The sequence below is a fragment of the Neodiprion fabricii genome, chromosome 4, assembly GCF_021155785.1.
Source record: "Neodiprion fabricii isolate iyNeoFabr1 chromosome 4, iyNeoFabr1.1, whole genome shotgun sequence".
Classification (NCBI taxonomy): domain Eukaryota; kingdom Metazoa; phylum Arthropoda; class Insecta; order Hymenoptera; family Diprionidae; genus Neodiprion; species Neodiprion fabricii.
In genome coordinates, this window is record NC_060242.1 from 34,157,242 (window position 1) to 34,171,436 (window position 14,195).

At 40.2% G+C, this 14,195-nt stretch overlaps 2 protein-coding genes across 16 annotated transcripts in view; one reads left to right on the top strand and one right to left on the bottom strand.

The window, feature by feature from the left end:
- Positions 1-14,195, top strand: part of LOC124181131 (cAMP-specific 3',5'-cyclic phosphodiesterase) — a 276,361-nt gene that overhangs the window by 195,817 nt on the left and 66,349 nt on the right. For 13 of the 15 annotated variants that reach the window (XM_046567391.1, XM_046567390.1, XM_046567387.1 and 10 more), the window contains one exon: positions 12,177-12,365. In XM_046567391.1, the coding sequence (XP_046423347.1) occupies positions 12,177-12,365 (189 nt within the window). Of the gene's footprint in view, positions 1-3,639; positions 3,943-5,068; positions 5,664-12,176; positions 12,366-14,195 lie in introns of those variants that run through there. The other 2 variants (XM_046567383.1, XM_046567384.1) reach the window with 2 other exon arrangements.
- LOC124181132 (4-coumarate--CoA ligase 1-like) overlaps positions 1-14,195 on the bottom strand; it is a 52,732-nt gene that overhangs the window by 22,982 nt on the left and 15,555 nt on the right. The gene's annotated exons all lie outside the window — the stretch shown is intronic.

A 14,195-nucleotide genomic window follows, 5' to 3' on the forward strand; every position in this document is an offset into this window, starting at 1 on the left:
GATTTCGACGTTTTCGTACGGAGCTTTCCACGCCAACACTTGCTAAACGGTTGACCGTGACATTTTTAATTTTAGAAAGGATTTTTTCTACGTTAGTACGACCCCTGAAAGGCTTCCAAGACTTTCCTCAAGTTTTTTCAATCACTTGTCTTTACCCTATGATTTTTTAAGCCCGTTTCAAAAACACCCGAATTGATTTTTATGAAACAGGAAATAAAGCATTTGGTTACGGGAATGAAACATTTTCATGCAAGATTCAGAGTGGGACCTTGTTTCGTTCTTTTTTTTTTTTTTATGTATCGTAACGTTCTGTGACGTTGCAAAAATTAATAAGGATTCGCGAGCTTATTTAATGAGACAAATTAAAGGCGCAAACAAAATGTCGTGAAAAAGCTTTAATAGCAGAGAATGTGTTTCTAGTTTAAAGTCTGAAACAAGACTGTTTTTACAATAATGTTGGTTGACGCAGCAACCTTATTCTTTTTAAAGACATAAGAGGTTTGTAAACTTCTTTTATCTACGATGACTACTAGATCATTAAAAGGGGGGTAAGACGGGTGATTCCACCCTTTGTAACAGTATTTTAATCGTTCCTTTTTCTATTTTCACACCTGTTAAAAATCTATTACAATACATACCGCATCTCCGATTGGATTACTGATTTTTTAAATACTACCTTCAGTTCTGAAACACACTCACGATGTTTTCCAACTTTTTTTCCCACACATTTTGTGCCATTATTTTATAGAAAATGAGTTTTAATCAGAACTTTGAAACAAAATCGTGAATACGTGAATTTCGAAATTTGGAGATACTCGTATATACGTCGACATCGAAATCGACCAAGGCACCGCAGATATTGGAAAGTCAAAATCCTCACCGCACAATCGTACCGAATTTGTACGCACATACGTACGTACATGAAAATTCCAAAAATGGAAGCGGCATTTTTACACACGGCAGTGAAACATTATACCGCTGTTCAATCGAATTAAACGATGAAAATCGTCGATCCCAACGTTAATTCTCCCAATCGCCTGCGGATTACGCCTTCGATGGGCCAGCGCGTTATTGCAGGACACCGAGCCACGGTTATCACGTTCCCTGGGATATTATCGTTAAGACGAGCGTTCGAACTTTAAAACTGATAAACGCCGCTCCAATTTTTGCCGCTATATTTCAACGCCTAACAGCTCTAACGGGCTTAGAGGCTCCGCCAATAAGGTTAGGGGTTTACAACGTGGCGTGCCGGCAAGGTAAACTCTCTCTGATCTAGGTATAAGGTAAGTACTTCGACGAGTGCAAGGTCTCGCTCTGCTGCCGTGCTGCACCTGTAAAAGCTACTATCAATCCGATCCTATTTCGGGGTTTAATTTTGTGCAACGAGGACGCCGGTTCTCTCATTGCAACGTTATTCGCATCCTGCAGGTTTTCGCTGTCGGCTTTGACACCGAAACATATTGTTCGAACTTGGTTTTGTTTACGGAGAATACGTCGCGCCTACGACCGTATTTGTCTACTACCCGGAAGCTTTGGGTGTGAAAATAAGTTTTCGAACTGTTGTTTAATTATGCACATATTCACGGTGGTATTGGGGGAGCATAACACTCGGGGAGCTTCGAATCGTGAATTCATGGCGCAAAGGGGTAGTTCTTGACACAAATCCGTTGGCCCTGAAGCCGTTCAAGTGATAAACACCGTTAACAACTGGAAGGCACGCAACTGCCAGCTTGATCGGTGCATCGGATACACGGAGGTGGAAAAAGAGTTTATTTACCGTTAACGAAGTTATGTGTTATATATTTGACGAAATAAATGTTTCGTTATTATTGTCAGATTTTAGTTGATCCAGATATGATTTGTCATCTATTAACAAATTTTTATTGATCATTGTTTGGCTCGACTAAAAATTTATAATAATAACGAGACATTTGTTTTACCTTATCCAAATATAATTTTGTTAACAGTAAAGAAAACTCTTCTCTCAGTGATAATCGCATATGATTGGAGTACCTAAAATCGACTTGTTTGATCAATCGTTCTCTGGTGCGATTATGCTGCATATGCTGCGTAGATCAGATTTGCATTTTATTGCAATTACGATGCCGTTAGTTTTTGAATTTCAACGATTTCACCTCGTGAATTTCGAATACTCACTCTCCAGCCTTTCTTCTCGAACCTGATTTACCGAATATATTATATTACGTAAATAAATGTAAGTTTGATTTTCAACGAGGCGTAGATACAAACTTAGGCTTCCTGATACCTGACGTAATGCCACCGCGTACGCAAAGTGAGGAAAACGCTTCAACTTCTACGAGCTGTACTCGTTTCAATCGAAACCAACGAGTTGAAAACTGATATTTACTCGCTTATATCACAAGCGTTACCGCAACGCGAATGGGTAATTAATTATTGAAAGATCGTCGTCGTGATTAGAAAAAATTTTCAATCATGCGGACTTTACATGGATTACGGTAGATTCCGAGAAAACGAGCATCAAAAATGTATAAATTATCTCGTATTAGTAACTAGAGGCTATTTCTTTACTCGTCGTTTATTGTGCCATTCGATCAGAGCTTAAGTACATTAAACATTATCACGACTCGATGAAACGTTTTCAAATTTAATTACGAATGGAACATCGCGTAAGACACTATAGTAAATATTGTAATACTGCGACGGTTAGTAACACTAAATACGTAGTTCCTCTGAAGGTGTTTCAGCTGTTTTTCCATTCAAATAAAGTGTCAAATTATCGCTGAGCTGTTTCTCTCGAGTTGTCGAAGTTATACTTTACCGGAACTTCCGACAGGCGAAATTGACGAGGCGGCTACTGACGCGAGCATCTTCGTCGAGAAAAACAGACTATTACTCGTAAGGAGGAGCGACGTGAATCGATTACACGCATGTTTCGGTAAGGAATTCATCGCGAGATTGGATCGAAAGCGTAGGGACCGTGGAGGGAACAGGTAACATGGGTAATTCCGAAATCGCGTGCCTCTCTGAGAAATCGAGTAGGAGGTAACTAAGTTGTGTTCGGTTACAAGCTTATCACGCCGGACATACGTGCACCTCTTGGTGAAAATAGGCGTGTAACGGATTATACTCACGGTGTAATAACTCGATTCTACAATAAGGGGGGAATTGCAACGGGAACGCATGTATCATAAATTTGTCGAATAACGTCTAAGCCAAGTGTCACCAACTTGTTGATTACACCAGATACCTCTGGTCGCTTATCTCCACGTGGTTTCGGTAGCTAGATAATGCAAGTAGATACCGATCATTGAGGAAAACCTCGCGTGGCGGTGCTGGCATTTCAGCGGTTCTGTATCAGCATGGCCGGAGTCAGTTCTCGGTGAGCTCGCGAGTGACGAACATCCGACTTGAACGATGGCCCGTTACCTCGATGACGAGGACAGATCCGAACTTACTCCTGGTAAATTTTATTACTCGGGAAATCCGCAAATGGCCGGCGGGATGTCTTTTTACTTGTGGGATGTGTGTGATACGAGCTGTGTTGTGATATCCGTGCCGGTTTGACGTGAGAAAGAAGGCCTGCAATTAAATCGAACTGCGTAGTTCGCGTACTAAATTTCGCCAAATGTTTTTTTTTTTTTTTTGTTGTATTTTCAGGTGTTAACGTATCGCGTGGAAATTAGTTATGCGCCGTGTTTGTACGTACCATTGACATCGGTGAAGAATATAAAGTACTCCTACAGGCGTGAACAACAGCCTGAAAGAGTGCTCGAGACATTGTTGAAACAAGAGATACACGATGTCTCATCGTGTTTCATAACACTTCGGGCTGCCTTCTCAGTATCTCGTTTGATGTCAGTCTTCGTTTGAACAGACTTTTTTTGTTACATTTACTTGTGTACATTTGTCTCCATACCAGGCGGCGCTGCGAAGCTAGTCTCTCACGGGTCGTGTGAAACGGTAAAATTTTTCGAAAATTGTACCCGTACCCCGCAATGTTGGAAAAGGAATTATTGTCGATGATCCGTTTGCCCGTGGTACGAAAGAGAATCTCCAATACTAGGAATTGCCTTCGGGTTTTTTCAAACCCCGTACTATCAGTACTCTCCAAACCCCCTTGATCTCTCCCAAAAATTACTTCTTTCGTAAAAAATTTCCTCTCTTACGTTGCTTACACAGCTATCTGTATCTCTCGCGCTCGTAATTATTATATTTTACAACTCAGTATCACGTTCGTTTCCTTACGATCAACAAATATCGATTACGAACAAACCTCTGTTTTCTATGGATAGGTACGTAGGTATGTGTACACCACGCACAGCGTTGTTCACCGTCGTTAAACAGATTTTGAACTTTGGATTCAGTTTTTCTTTCTATCTGCATCTCCGTAAAGTCTCCGCGTTAGCTTGCTTCGGGCGTTAAAGATGATGAAAAATAAAGAAGAAAAAGAAAAAAATGCCAGTCTACGAACCAGATGCCGAGATGCTATATAACGTGGACCACGGGGCTGTACATGAAAGTGCAAAGGCAGTGACGACGCTTAGTTCTAAAAATATCGACAGTAGTGCAAATATTATGTTTCGGACTTTATGGATGTGAACGGAACAATGCTCGTGTCTCCTGCCTTTATCTTATTCTGCTCGAAACGTTGGAGCCTTTAATGTGGTTATCAAAGATGGGTCTGTGTGATTTCTGAGCGTTGTTAACCTCGCGATCAGCAACGGTGGTAATATTTAGATCATTTTCACCGTTGACGTCTTGGTTTTTTTTTATTTTTTTTTTTTATTTTATTTTTGAAATATAAAACTTGACGAGTATCGCTCGGATATAATCATTTATGTGCGATATATACGCGTGAAGTAACTCAATTAACGCAAACTCCGAAAGCCGTACGACCGTTCATAGAACCAATTACTCCACTTAAACCCACTGTAAAGGTCCATCACAGTTTCTAAAAGTTCCTCCGAGTGAGGTGGAGGGAGGAACTCCCTCCAATAGCCGGTAGCTCTTTGGTGCTTCGCAACTTGGCGATAAATAAAGTCGTGATAACGAAGGTAACGTCGTGGCTCGAGAATCGAAATCATGCAACGGTGATAATGCGATACTGAGTTGTATTCTTAGCGGGAGTCGCTCTATTTATTAATCTATGAGAATCGAATAATTGGATGACGACGAGAATGTTTCACTTGTTCAGATCACACGACGCCTACGCCGCAGTATCATCGTCACAACGGAAGCGGAAAAACGTTAATAACGCAATACGCGTTAGCCGGTATAATAAGTGAGCTTCGGAAGCTGCGTCCAGAGCACTGTAAAGAAAACAAAGTGAAAAAAGTTCAGTGTGTGTTTACGTAATTTAATGGATACGGATCGTTGAAGACTTCGGTAAAGGCCGGAAGTCCAACGACCTGAAATGTGCCCTAAATATACTTAATTTACGTAATTTATATACCAAGGCTGTAAGGATCAAAGGTGTGGAATAAAGAGGAAAAGAAAAACGAAGCAAACATGTTGGAATATCCCGTGTTGGCTCCGTACGACTTGAGTACCAGATTTGCCCGAAGAGATTCTGGCACAATGAAGGTCGCCTTGCCGCTTTCCAACTTCCGTAGGCACAGCGGGTGCGTTTCAACTTTGGCTCGCGCCAGGCAACAGGCTAGACCACTCTTCTTTGCCGTTCCGTAAGTCTTTAGCATCTCCCATAAATCTCAGCACCCTCGGTGTTATTGGTAACCGAGTTGCAGCACGTACCCTGATTAACAATAAGTAAGATACTAGCGCCACTACTTGCAAAGACGCGGTGTTTTGCAGAAATAATTCTCGTGCTTTTTGAACATCTTTCTCGCAATCCAGGGAAACATTAAGGTTTCGGCAAATTTTATTAGTTTATTTTCGAAATACGCTGACTTTATTTTCTATCTAGGTACACTGTAGGCTTCGTCTGGTATCGCGAGGCCTTAGTAGTCCTAATCGTTCCTGCGACTTATCGCAAATGCTGTTAATTTCTTAAGATTGCAAGTAATTTGTACCTGCGAGAGGAACCGACGAGATTCAGCGAGTGCGGAAAGATTAGCGTACCCACACCGGTAATCGCAATTGCAGTAAGGCGTAAGGAAATAGGTCGATTTATTAAAAAAAGATCTTGCTCACGTATTGCCGTGTGTACGGATAACACATGGAATATGTGACGTCCTGATAGCATTTATCTTCGGTTCTCGGTATGATAGCGATTCGTTTATACATAGTAAATCGCTACTTTTATCAGCGATTATAATGAGATTTTTATAATGAAATATCTTGTTGTTAACGTGTCGTTTTTCGAGTGTCGCACGGACAAAGAGAAAAAATATGTATCGTGGGTGGGAAACGGGACATGAAGAAACCCAATCTTGCCGATTTATTAGATACAATTTACAACTGATTCCGTGTCTTCGTGCGGATAACATCCAACAAATATTTTCGAATTCTATTCGTGCGCTATGCGGTTGAAGCACGGTTTGGTAATATCGATTTTACCGCGGAAAGAATCAGTTTTTCATTTTGGCTATGTCAATATTGAACACGTAGGCATGTGTGCATGGGCATACGCGTGTGCGCCCACATGCAAATATGGGTGGAAGGCACTTACGGACTATCCTCAATCCTCAAACAGACGCGCCCATTTCATTTTAGCTCGAAACATCAGAGCATGGATTGCGTTACATCCATGGCTGTAAGAAGTAGCGAGCGTTATTGAAAATGTAAAAAAAAAATGCGGAGCGTGTACTGATCTTTTTTTACACCTTTAACTAGCGCAAACACAGTTCAGGGCAACCGCAGAGTAGAACATTGAACTTTGAAGCTCAGGTGATAGTGTCGCTGATAAATTTTCTCCGTTACAAACGTCATGAGAATCTTACATTTTCGTGAATCATCGCGAAACGTCGTATAAGGTTAATTGTATTATTTTTTCACGCTGTACGTATATATTATTACTAAATGCCGTCAGCCAGTTGATAAATAACTGTTGTTTGCCATTCGATCATTGATATCATCTTGGCCATTCCACGGTGTTTCGCAACGCACGAAAATAAATGAGAAAATTTATCTATTCGCCACCTCTGTTCAACACAACATGTCCGTATGATCGGTATACTCACTGGACGGCACAGATAACTCGACAGTGTGACATCTATTCAATCACCCCGATACCAACGAATGTATCATTTCTTCGTAGTTGCGATGACAGCAAGGATGAATTAATCACCCGCACGGAGTGCAATTTTCCGACTAGACAGGGACCTTGACAAATAAATTTCCACAATCTGGTAGCAGCGAATAGAAATTTTTATTTGAACTTCAAAAACAATCGTCGTACAGCGTGTGTGGTAAAAAGTACCGTATTGTTTGATACATATGGGGCTTTCCACGTCAGATCGACTTGCCCAAAAGCCTGTCCCTCTTCGAATTTGTTTAAATTTCGTGAAAACTTTCTGTTACTTGTCGAGAGTGTTTGTGATTTTTTTACATTTTTACTCGACGACGTTTAGACGTTAGCATTCGGTATAATATGTGCGGAAATCGCAAACGTCCGAAGTGTAATTAAGTATTACTCGAAAACCGTTGCTTGTATAAAAAAAAGTTGCATATGAAAAAGTTTCAGTTTTGAGTGAACTTCAACGCCAAATCATGCAAAAAGTTATTGGGGCCGCTGAAAGCTCGTAAAAGCTCAAAGAATGCTAGTTTTTGAGATTTCTCAAAAGCGGCATAATTTTTCTCGACAAAAATTTCAGAGGATGTTCCTTTCTTACCGTTCAAAAACTTGTGTAAACTTGACCATGGGCCGGGATCTCGTTTGCAAGCAATGAGATTTTTTTCAGAATTAAAAAAAAAAAAAAACATAAATGGAGATGAGCTGCGTACAGTGTATCTAATGATTGAAAACACCTACCATTTTGACAGATCTGAAAAATGAAACGCTTTAAAAAGTAATTACAACTTGATTAAATCTAAAATTTTTTTTCTCATCTGGCGAATCCAGTCAATCCGGATGTCTGTACGACAATCAAGGGCTCTCTCGTGCCTTGTGCGTAATTCAAGGACCGTGGTCAGGCCAAAATTATAACCGCTCCCAGGGATCAGAAGTTACGTTTGAATAGAAGCATCGCATACGTGCCAAGCTGCCCACTCGTTCGACAATAAACTATTAACCTCTGAATAGCAAGGCTACGAAATTAATTGCAACTTATGTAACAGCCGCGCCGGCGATGCGATATGTGGTGACCAGTCGACCGAGTCGGCGATTATATCAAACAACCGGCAAACAGCCGTCTGCCTAGCTGCTGATACAGACACCCACCTGTCCGTCGAGATGAGCCGCGTTTTCATTCAACGTGGAAATCGTTGTGCTTGCATAATCGAGTTTCCAGGCAAACCGCAATTACCGTGTGCAAAAATAATTAACCGTACGTACATTTAACAACCCCGTGATGACCGTTCGCTTGTCTAGTCTTGGCGCGCGCGATAAGCGCGTGCAGAAAAACTGGCTGACCTTGCAGTTCTAAGGCTGTCTGTACGAACGTATACCTTTACTCGCCAGCTTCTTAAACGTCGGACAGTGGAGTTTTTTCTCTTGGTATCTGCTATCCCTGCACGCATCCCGTGCAGAATATGAAGGAATCAATGAATTGCGCAGATTTGACAGGAAAATTGCGACACTTTCTTAGAGGAAGATAAAAAAAAGAGAATCGAAACATTTATACCAGTTTTACTACCTTGCTTGGGTAAAGAAAGTATCGCGTAAAGCAGAGCTTTGTTTTATCGAAGGTGATGCTGTGAGCTGCTGTATTTCAATTAACGACTTATTTTCATCATCGTACTGCAGATAATATCAATAAATTTTAGGTATTCGATTAAAAAAGAAACCGAGGTTGTTAGCTGTACCTTATGGTGGGTAGCGTGAGAAACAGCTCTGAGCGTTGAGAGAATTACGGACCTTCGAGTTCGTAAACCAACAAATTTGGCACATCTTATTTTACAATTTTTTCCTCTACCAAGTGATGAAAGTACTTCACATTTTCGGTAATGATAGGATTTGTGATCGCGCTTGTGTGGTCACTATAAAAAAAAGTTCGGAACTTGTCAAATTACTCGTCTTATAATTCTAGCCGTACAATATCGGGAGAGGGTTTCTTTGCTGTCAAATTGCATGAATAAAGCTCGCTGAAACCAGTTAATACTAACAGTAAGTTAGGCTTAAACTTGACGTTTAATCTCAGTGACAGAATTGACATTTATGTTGAAACAGCCTGGCGAGTCCTCCACTAATTATTATCGCGTTTGCCAAACTATCGCAAAAGGACGCGACGTCAGAACGAACAGAAATATTAGATTCATTGTCAAGCTCAATGCGACAAGCGATTCTTCTCGAATCAAACCGAGCTTGTCGCGTTCTTAAATTGTAGAGAATAGCTGACGCGCACGTAATTTGTCGCTTTCAAGTGGTTTTTTCTGCTATCGGAGATTATGAAAAACGCTCCGTATCTCGTACATCGACGCATCATAACAGGAATAAAAATTAACGATACAGCCAAGCGAGAAACGTGTTTCATTGTTATCGATAAGACCGCGGACAGCTGATCGTCTCGGACCGCATATACATGTACGAACATCTAACAGATTGCCAACATTCCAGAATAAAATATACGAGTCTCGCGGGCAAAACTTTCTTCTTCATCACCTGGCTAATTAATTAACCGTATATATATTACTACCGACGCGTTACTAAACGTCGCGTAACGTGAATTTACGATCGTTTTCGCGCTATGAATCTGCAATTAATCATTACCCCAAGTGTATACATTCGCGCGTTTATACCGCTAACTATTTTTATTCCTCTGGTTTTTTCCCTTTTCTATCTTTCTCACCGGGCAGCTTTATTACGATAGGAAAATTAATCTCTACAGCTTTTAAATTACAAGTCATATTGTACACGCTTGCCAATATGATATCCGAGTTATCTTTCCTAGCACGCACACACGACGTACGCGTCCATAATTATATTGTAACCTGTATGTTCGTGTTCTATAACTAAAGTTATCGTAAATATAAATTTTCATCACGCTATCGTGTAATCCGGGAAATGCCCGTAGATTCTAAATTGATATCTATAACTAGCTGCGTGAGTAAGGAAATTAATTGATAATAAGACCGATTGGAGGAACGTTCTTCCATAAGTGACGTAGCTACCGAAATTCTCGTCGTCGAGTCCGATAACTTATACAGGTTAGCTTCAAACATTGAAATTTGGAATCATCACGTGACACGCGAGATTTTATAGGTTTTTTAGTCCCTCGAATTGGAGGCTACTTCGATACGTGAGATACTTAACTTGAACATTGTATGTGGCATAGGAGTAAAAATTTGGATTGGTTGATTACACAGGGCGTCAAAATAAAAAGGTATGCTGTGCTGAGGTCGACACCTGTCAATTCCTATGTACTTTGAGTCGCTGAACACGAATCTGGAGTCAAAAGTCGGGGTCGATGGACTAACTTGGCCGCCAAAGCCAAAAAACCAGTTAAATAATCACTTGAAGATGAAAGAACACAATCACCCAAAAGTCCAATACTCCGATAAACTCCGATAATCCCAAAAGCTAAAAACCTGGATAACTCCAAAAGCAAAACTATTATACTCCGATAGCCCCACAAAGCCCGATACCCTGAATACCCCAAGAAAGTTGATACCTAAATATCCTTTAGAGGCCAACATCCTAGTTGCGCAACGAATCCAAAGGCCCAATAGCCTACCAGGGTTAGGCCTTCCGATTTATTTACCCATGAGTTCTTTACGGACTTGTCTACTCATTGGGATTTTACGCAATCGGGTATTCCGACTTTTTCGCTTATTGGGTTTTTACAGAGACGAGCATCCGGGGCTATTTTTTATTTTACTTGTCAGGATTTTACGTGGTTGGGCTTCGAGGGATATTCACTTATTGGAATAATAGGGGTTTGGGCTTCCAATGTTATTCAGTTATTGGGTTTTCACAAGGGCTGGAGTTATTGGGGTTTTGGGTGTTGATCTTTCAGGGTTATCTGCGTATTGAGCATTTGGGTTATTGGACTGTTGGGCTTTGAAGTTTATTGGAATACTGAACTTTCGGCTGATTGTGACACTAGGATATTACATGTATCTGTACATATAGATGACTGTTATATGAAAAAAATATACCGATGTTCTGCTATTTTGAATATATTTTGATTTACGTAGGAAATGATGGATCTCGACCTCGGCACATTTTTTTTTGTTTTGTCTTGCGAGCCTGCGCTATACATCGACCGCATTCCGTGGTTCGAAATCAATTATTTTTGGGGTGATTCGAATTTATTTTTAGTTCAAAATCATCGTACATTTGGCATGTATATAAATTTAACGTTATATTTATATCGGTGAAACAAAAGTACTGCGTTCGCCCAGTGCCGTAATTAGTTATTTGAAAACCTCCGCTGAAACAGCAGCTAAGTACTGCAGCCTTTCTGACATTTACCACTCAGATGGATCAATATACAACATTAATGTGAATGAGAACGATATCTGTTGAAACATATAAAAATCAGTTATCACAAAATGACAAAAGGTCGATGTGCAAAAAAAAATTTCAGACATTGAATCGAAACAAAACCTTTACGATATTCAGCCGGAATTTCGACCAATTTTGAGAAATGCTGAAGCCAATTGTTTCGCAGGCTGTATTGATGGTTGTTTTATTTTTTTGAGAAAGAGAGAGAGAGAGCAATTGCGAATAATCAAAAGCTGATCAGCTTACGCATTCGAACATCAGTGCAACGTTACTTATAATTCCAAACATCATCTTGAAGAGAAATCGAAAACCCTTGATTTTTTAAAAACTTACCAGAACGAATGGCGTCAAATATTATATAAAAAAATCTGTTGAAACAATTACATACCCTAGAGCTCTTGTGCACAGAAATAATAAATTTTTATAACGATCGATGAATTGCAGAAGTCAGTAAAAAACCGCACGCCTGCATCGTTCGATTTTTCGATTCAATCATGTTTGCTCGTTTAATCGTCTTCGTTTTCGGTATTCTCACGTTCACGCAGCCCAATCTACCCTGAGAAAAAAAATACCCTTTATATTGATACCCCTATACGCGTCTTATAAATAACGTTTGACTTATTTGTTACAGTTTTGACGTGGAAAATGGCGCCTCACCGTTGGACGGCGGTGCAGGGGGTGGCGGGGGTGCGTCCCCGAGTGCGGGGCTGGTCCTCCAAACGCTACCCCAGAGGAGAGAAAGTTTTCTCTACCGAAGTGACAGCGACTTTGAGATGTCGCCGAAGTCGATGTCGAGGAACAGCTCGATCGCAAGCGAGAGGTGAGGATCCTTTTACACCTGCATGCGAGGCGTTCCCCCTCGGGGACTTTCTTACATGTCGATGTGAAGGAATATTATCAATCATAGCTTTATTTTTCGCTTTTTGTTTCTTTTCCACGTTACCGCCGCGTTCTTGTCGTAACTGTAACGTCGAAAGTATGAAAAAGCTCGAGACGCGCCACAGACTGGAAAAAGCTCTTGTTACAGCAATTGATATTTTGACTTTATTGAACGTATTGCGGTACGAAAAGTTTGATTTTTTTTTTTCCTCAATTTTCAACCCGGTATACACGCGACGCAACGACGCGAACCTACGTCATCGCGCCTCGATCGTTCACTTGGTTAGTGCCGAGTGACTGACAGCGGGATGACGTCATGCTTATACCCGTGTTATCTCACATTAGGCAATCGATCTGGTTCAGTGTCTAGAACAAGAGCTTCCCAGAGTCTTTACGTCTGTCTAAGCTTGACGGGACTCGGATACATCGGGAGACTTGATCAAAATTACAAAAGTGTAACTACACAAGTGGTAATAATATCGATATAATCAGCTCGTAAATATTTCCACTTATGTTGTACGTATATTAGAGCGTAGAAGGAAGAAACTCGGTTTATTATTTTCCACCCTGGCACCCCCTAAAAGGCTTGTTCAAGTGAAAAGAAAGATTCTGAAAAATATGAGCTTTCTACCTTATGTATGGAAGAACGCGCTCATTTGATTTTTTTACTTTTTTTAACATAACGTAGAACGCTTATTATTTGACAGTATCTTTCGTTTAACCTAAATAACTTCTTTCAAGAGGATCCAACGGTGGAAAATCGCAACTAATATTTCTTCTCAAACACCCTAGTATCTGTACATATATGGATAGTGCGCAGAAGTATTGGTCTAACATCTGGGCTAAACTAAACAGCATGTGGCCGTCGCGTAGCGAATTCATACTTGTTGAAAAAAAAAAAAAATAAAATTCGAGAGATCAAAAATTCAAGGTTTACGATTATCTATTAATCATTGCATATAATATACATAAATAATAGCTTTGTTCCACTGTACCTTACGAGAATTATGTGCATATGGTAATGGTTACATTTGCAAAACTAAAAGGAAAGAAATATATAGATAAGAAAGGAAATTTCGGCTTCGGTAATCAAGTGAATCGAATTGCCGTGCATCACAGTGTCGATGCGAAATAGTTGGAAAAAAGTTGTCGTAATTACAGTACAGTGTCGAGTGTGTCCGTGTTCATATGAATCCGTGTATGTGTAACTATGTACGTTTGCATTGAATCCTGAATACGTAAAGAATAAATTTTAGCCAAATGAAATCCCTTTTTCGATTTTGTAAGTGTTGGGTTATCTTATCAAAGTAATTGTTGGTTTCAAATACTCAAGTATGATAGAAAAATTTCAATACCGTGTAATGTGTCGCAATCAAGTAGAATATCCTTTTTTCTTCTAGAATAATATTTCATCCAGATCTCGTAATACGTAGTAGTTTGAAAAAGTAGGTAACTATTGATCGGTTCTCGTTATGGTTGATGCAAATATCATCCTTTGATAAAGTAGGCATCCAACGATGACGTGAGATCATTTGACCGGTAGCCGGTAACTCATCACCAAATGTGACCCGCAGTCGGTAATGTAGAGAACACCCTAGCCTGCGTGCATAGTAGCTCCACTCCGCAACTTTGCGGTAGCGTCATTGAACCATCCTGAGTTCAGACCGATCAATTCTTCGAAATTAATTTTCCAACAAAGCCTTTGTTCTCAAGTATTTCGTCCAATGTAAATTTGAAAAATAATTTTGATTTGCTGTAATTCTCCGATATT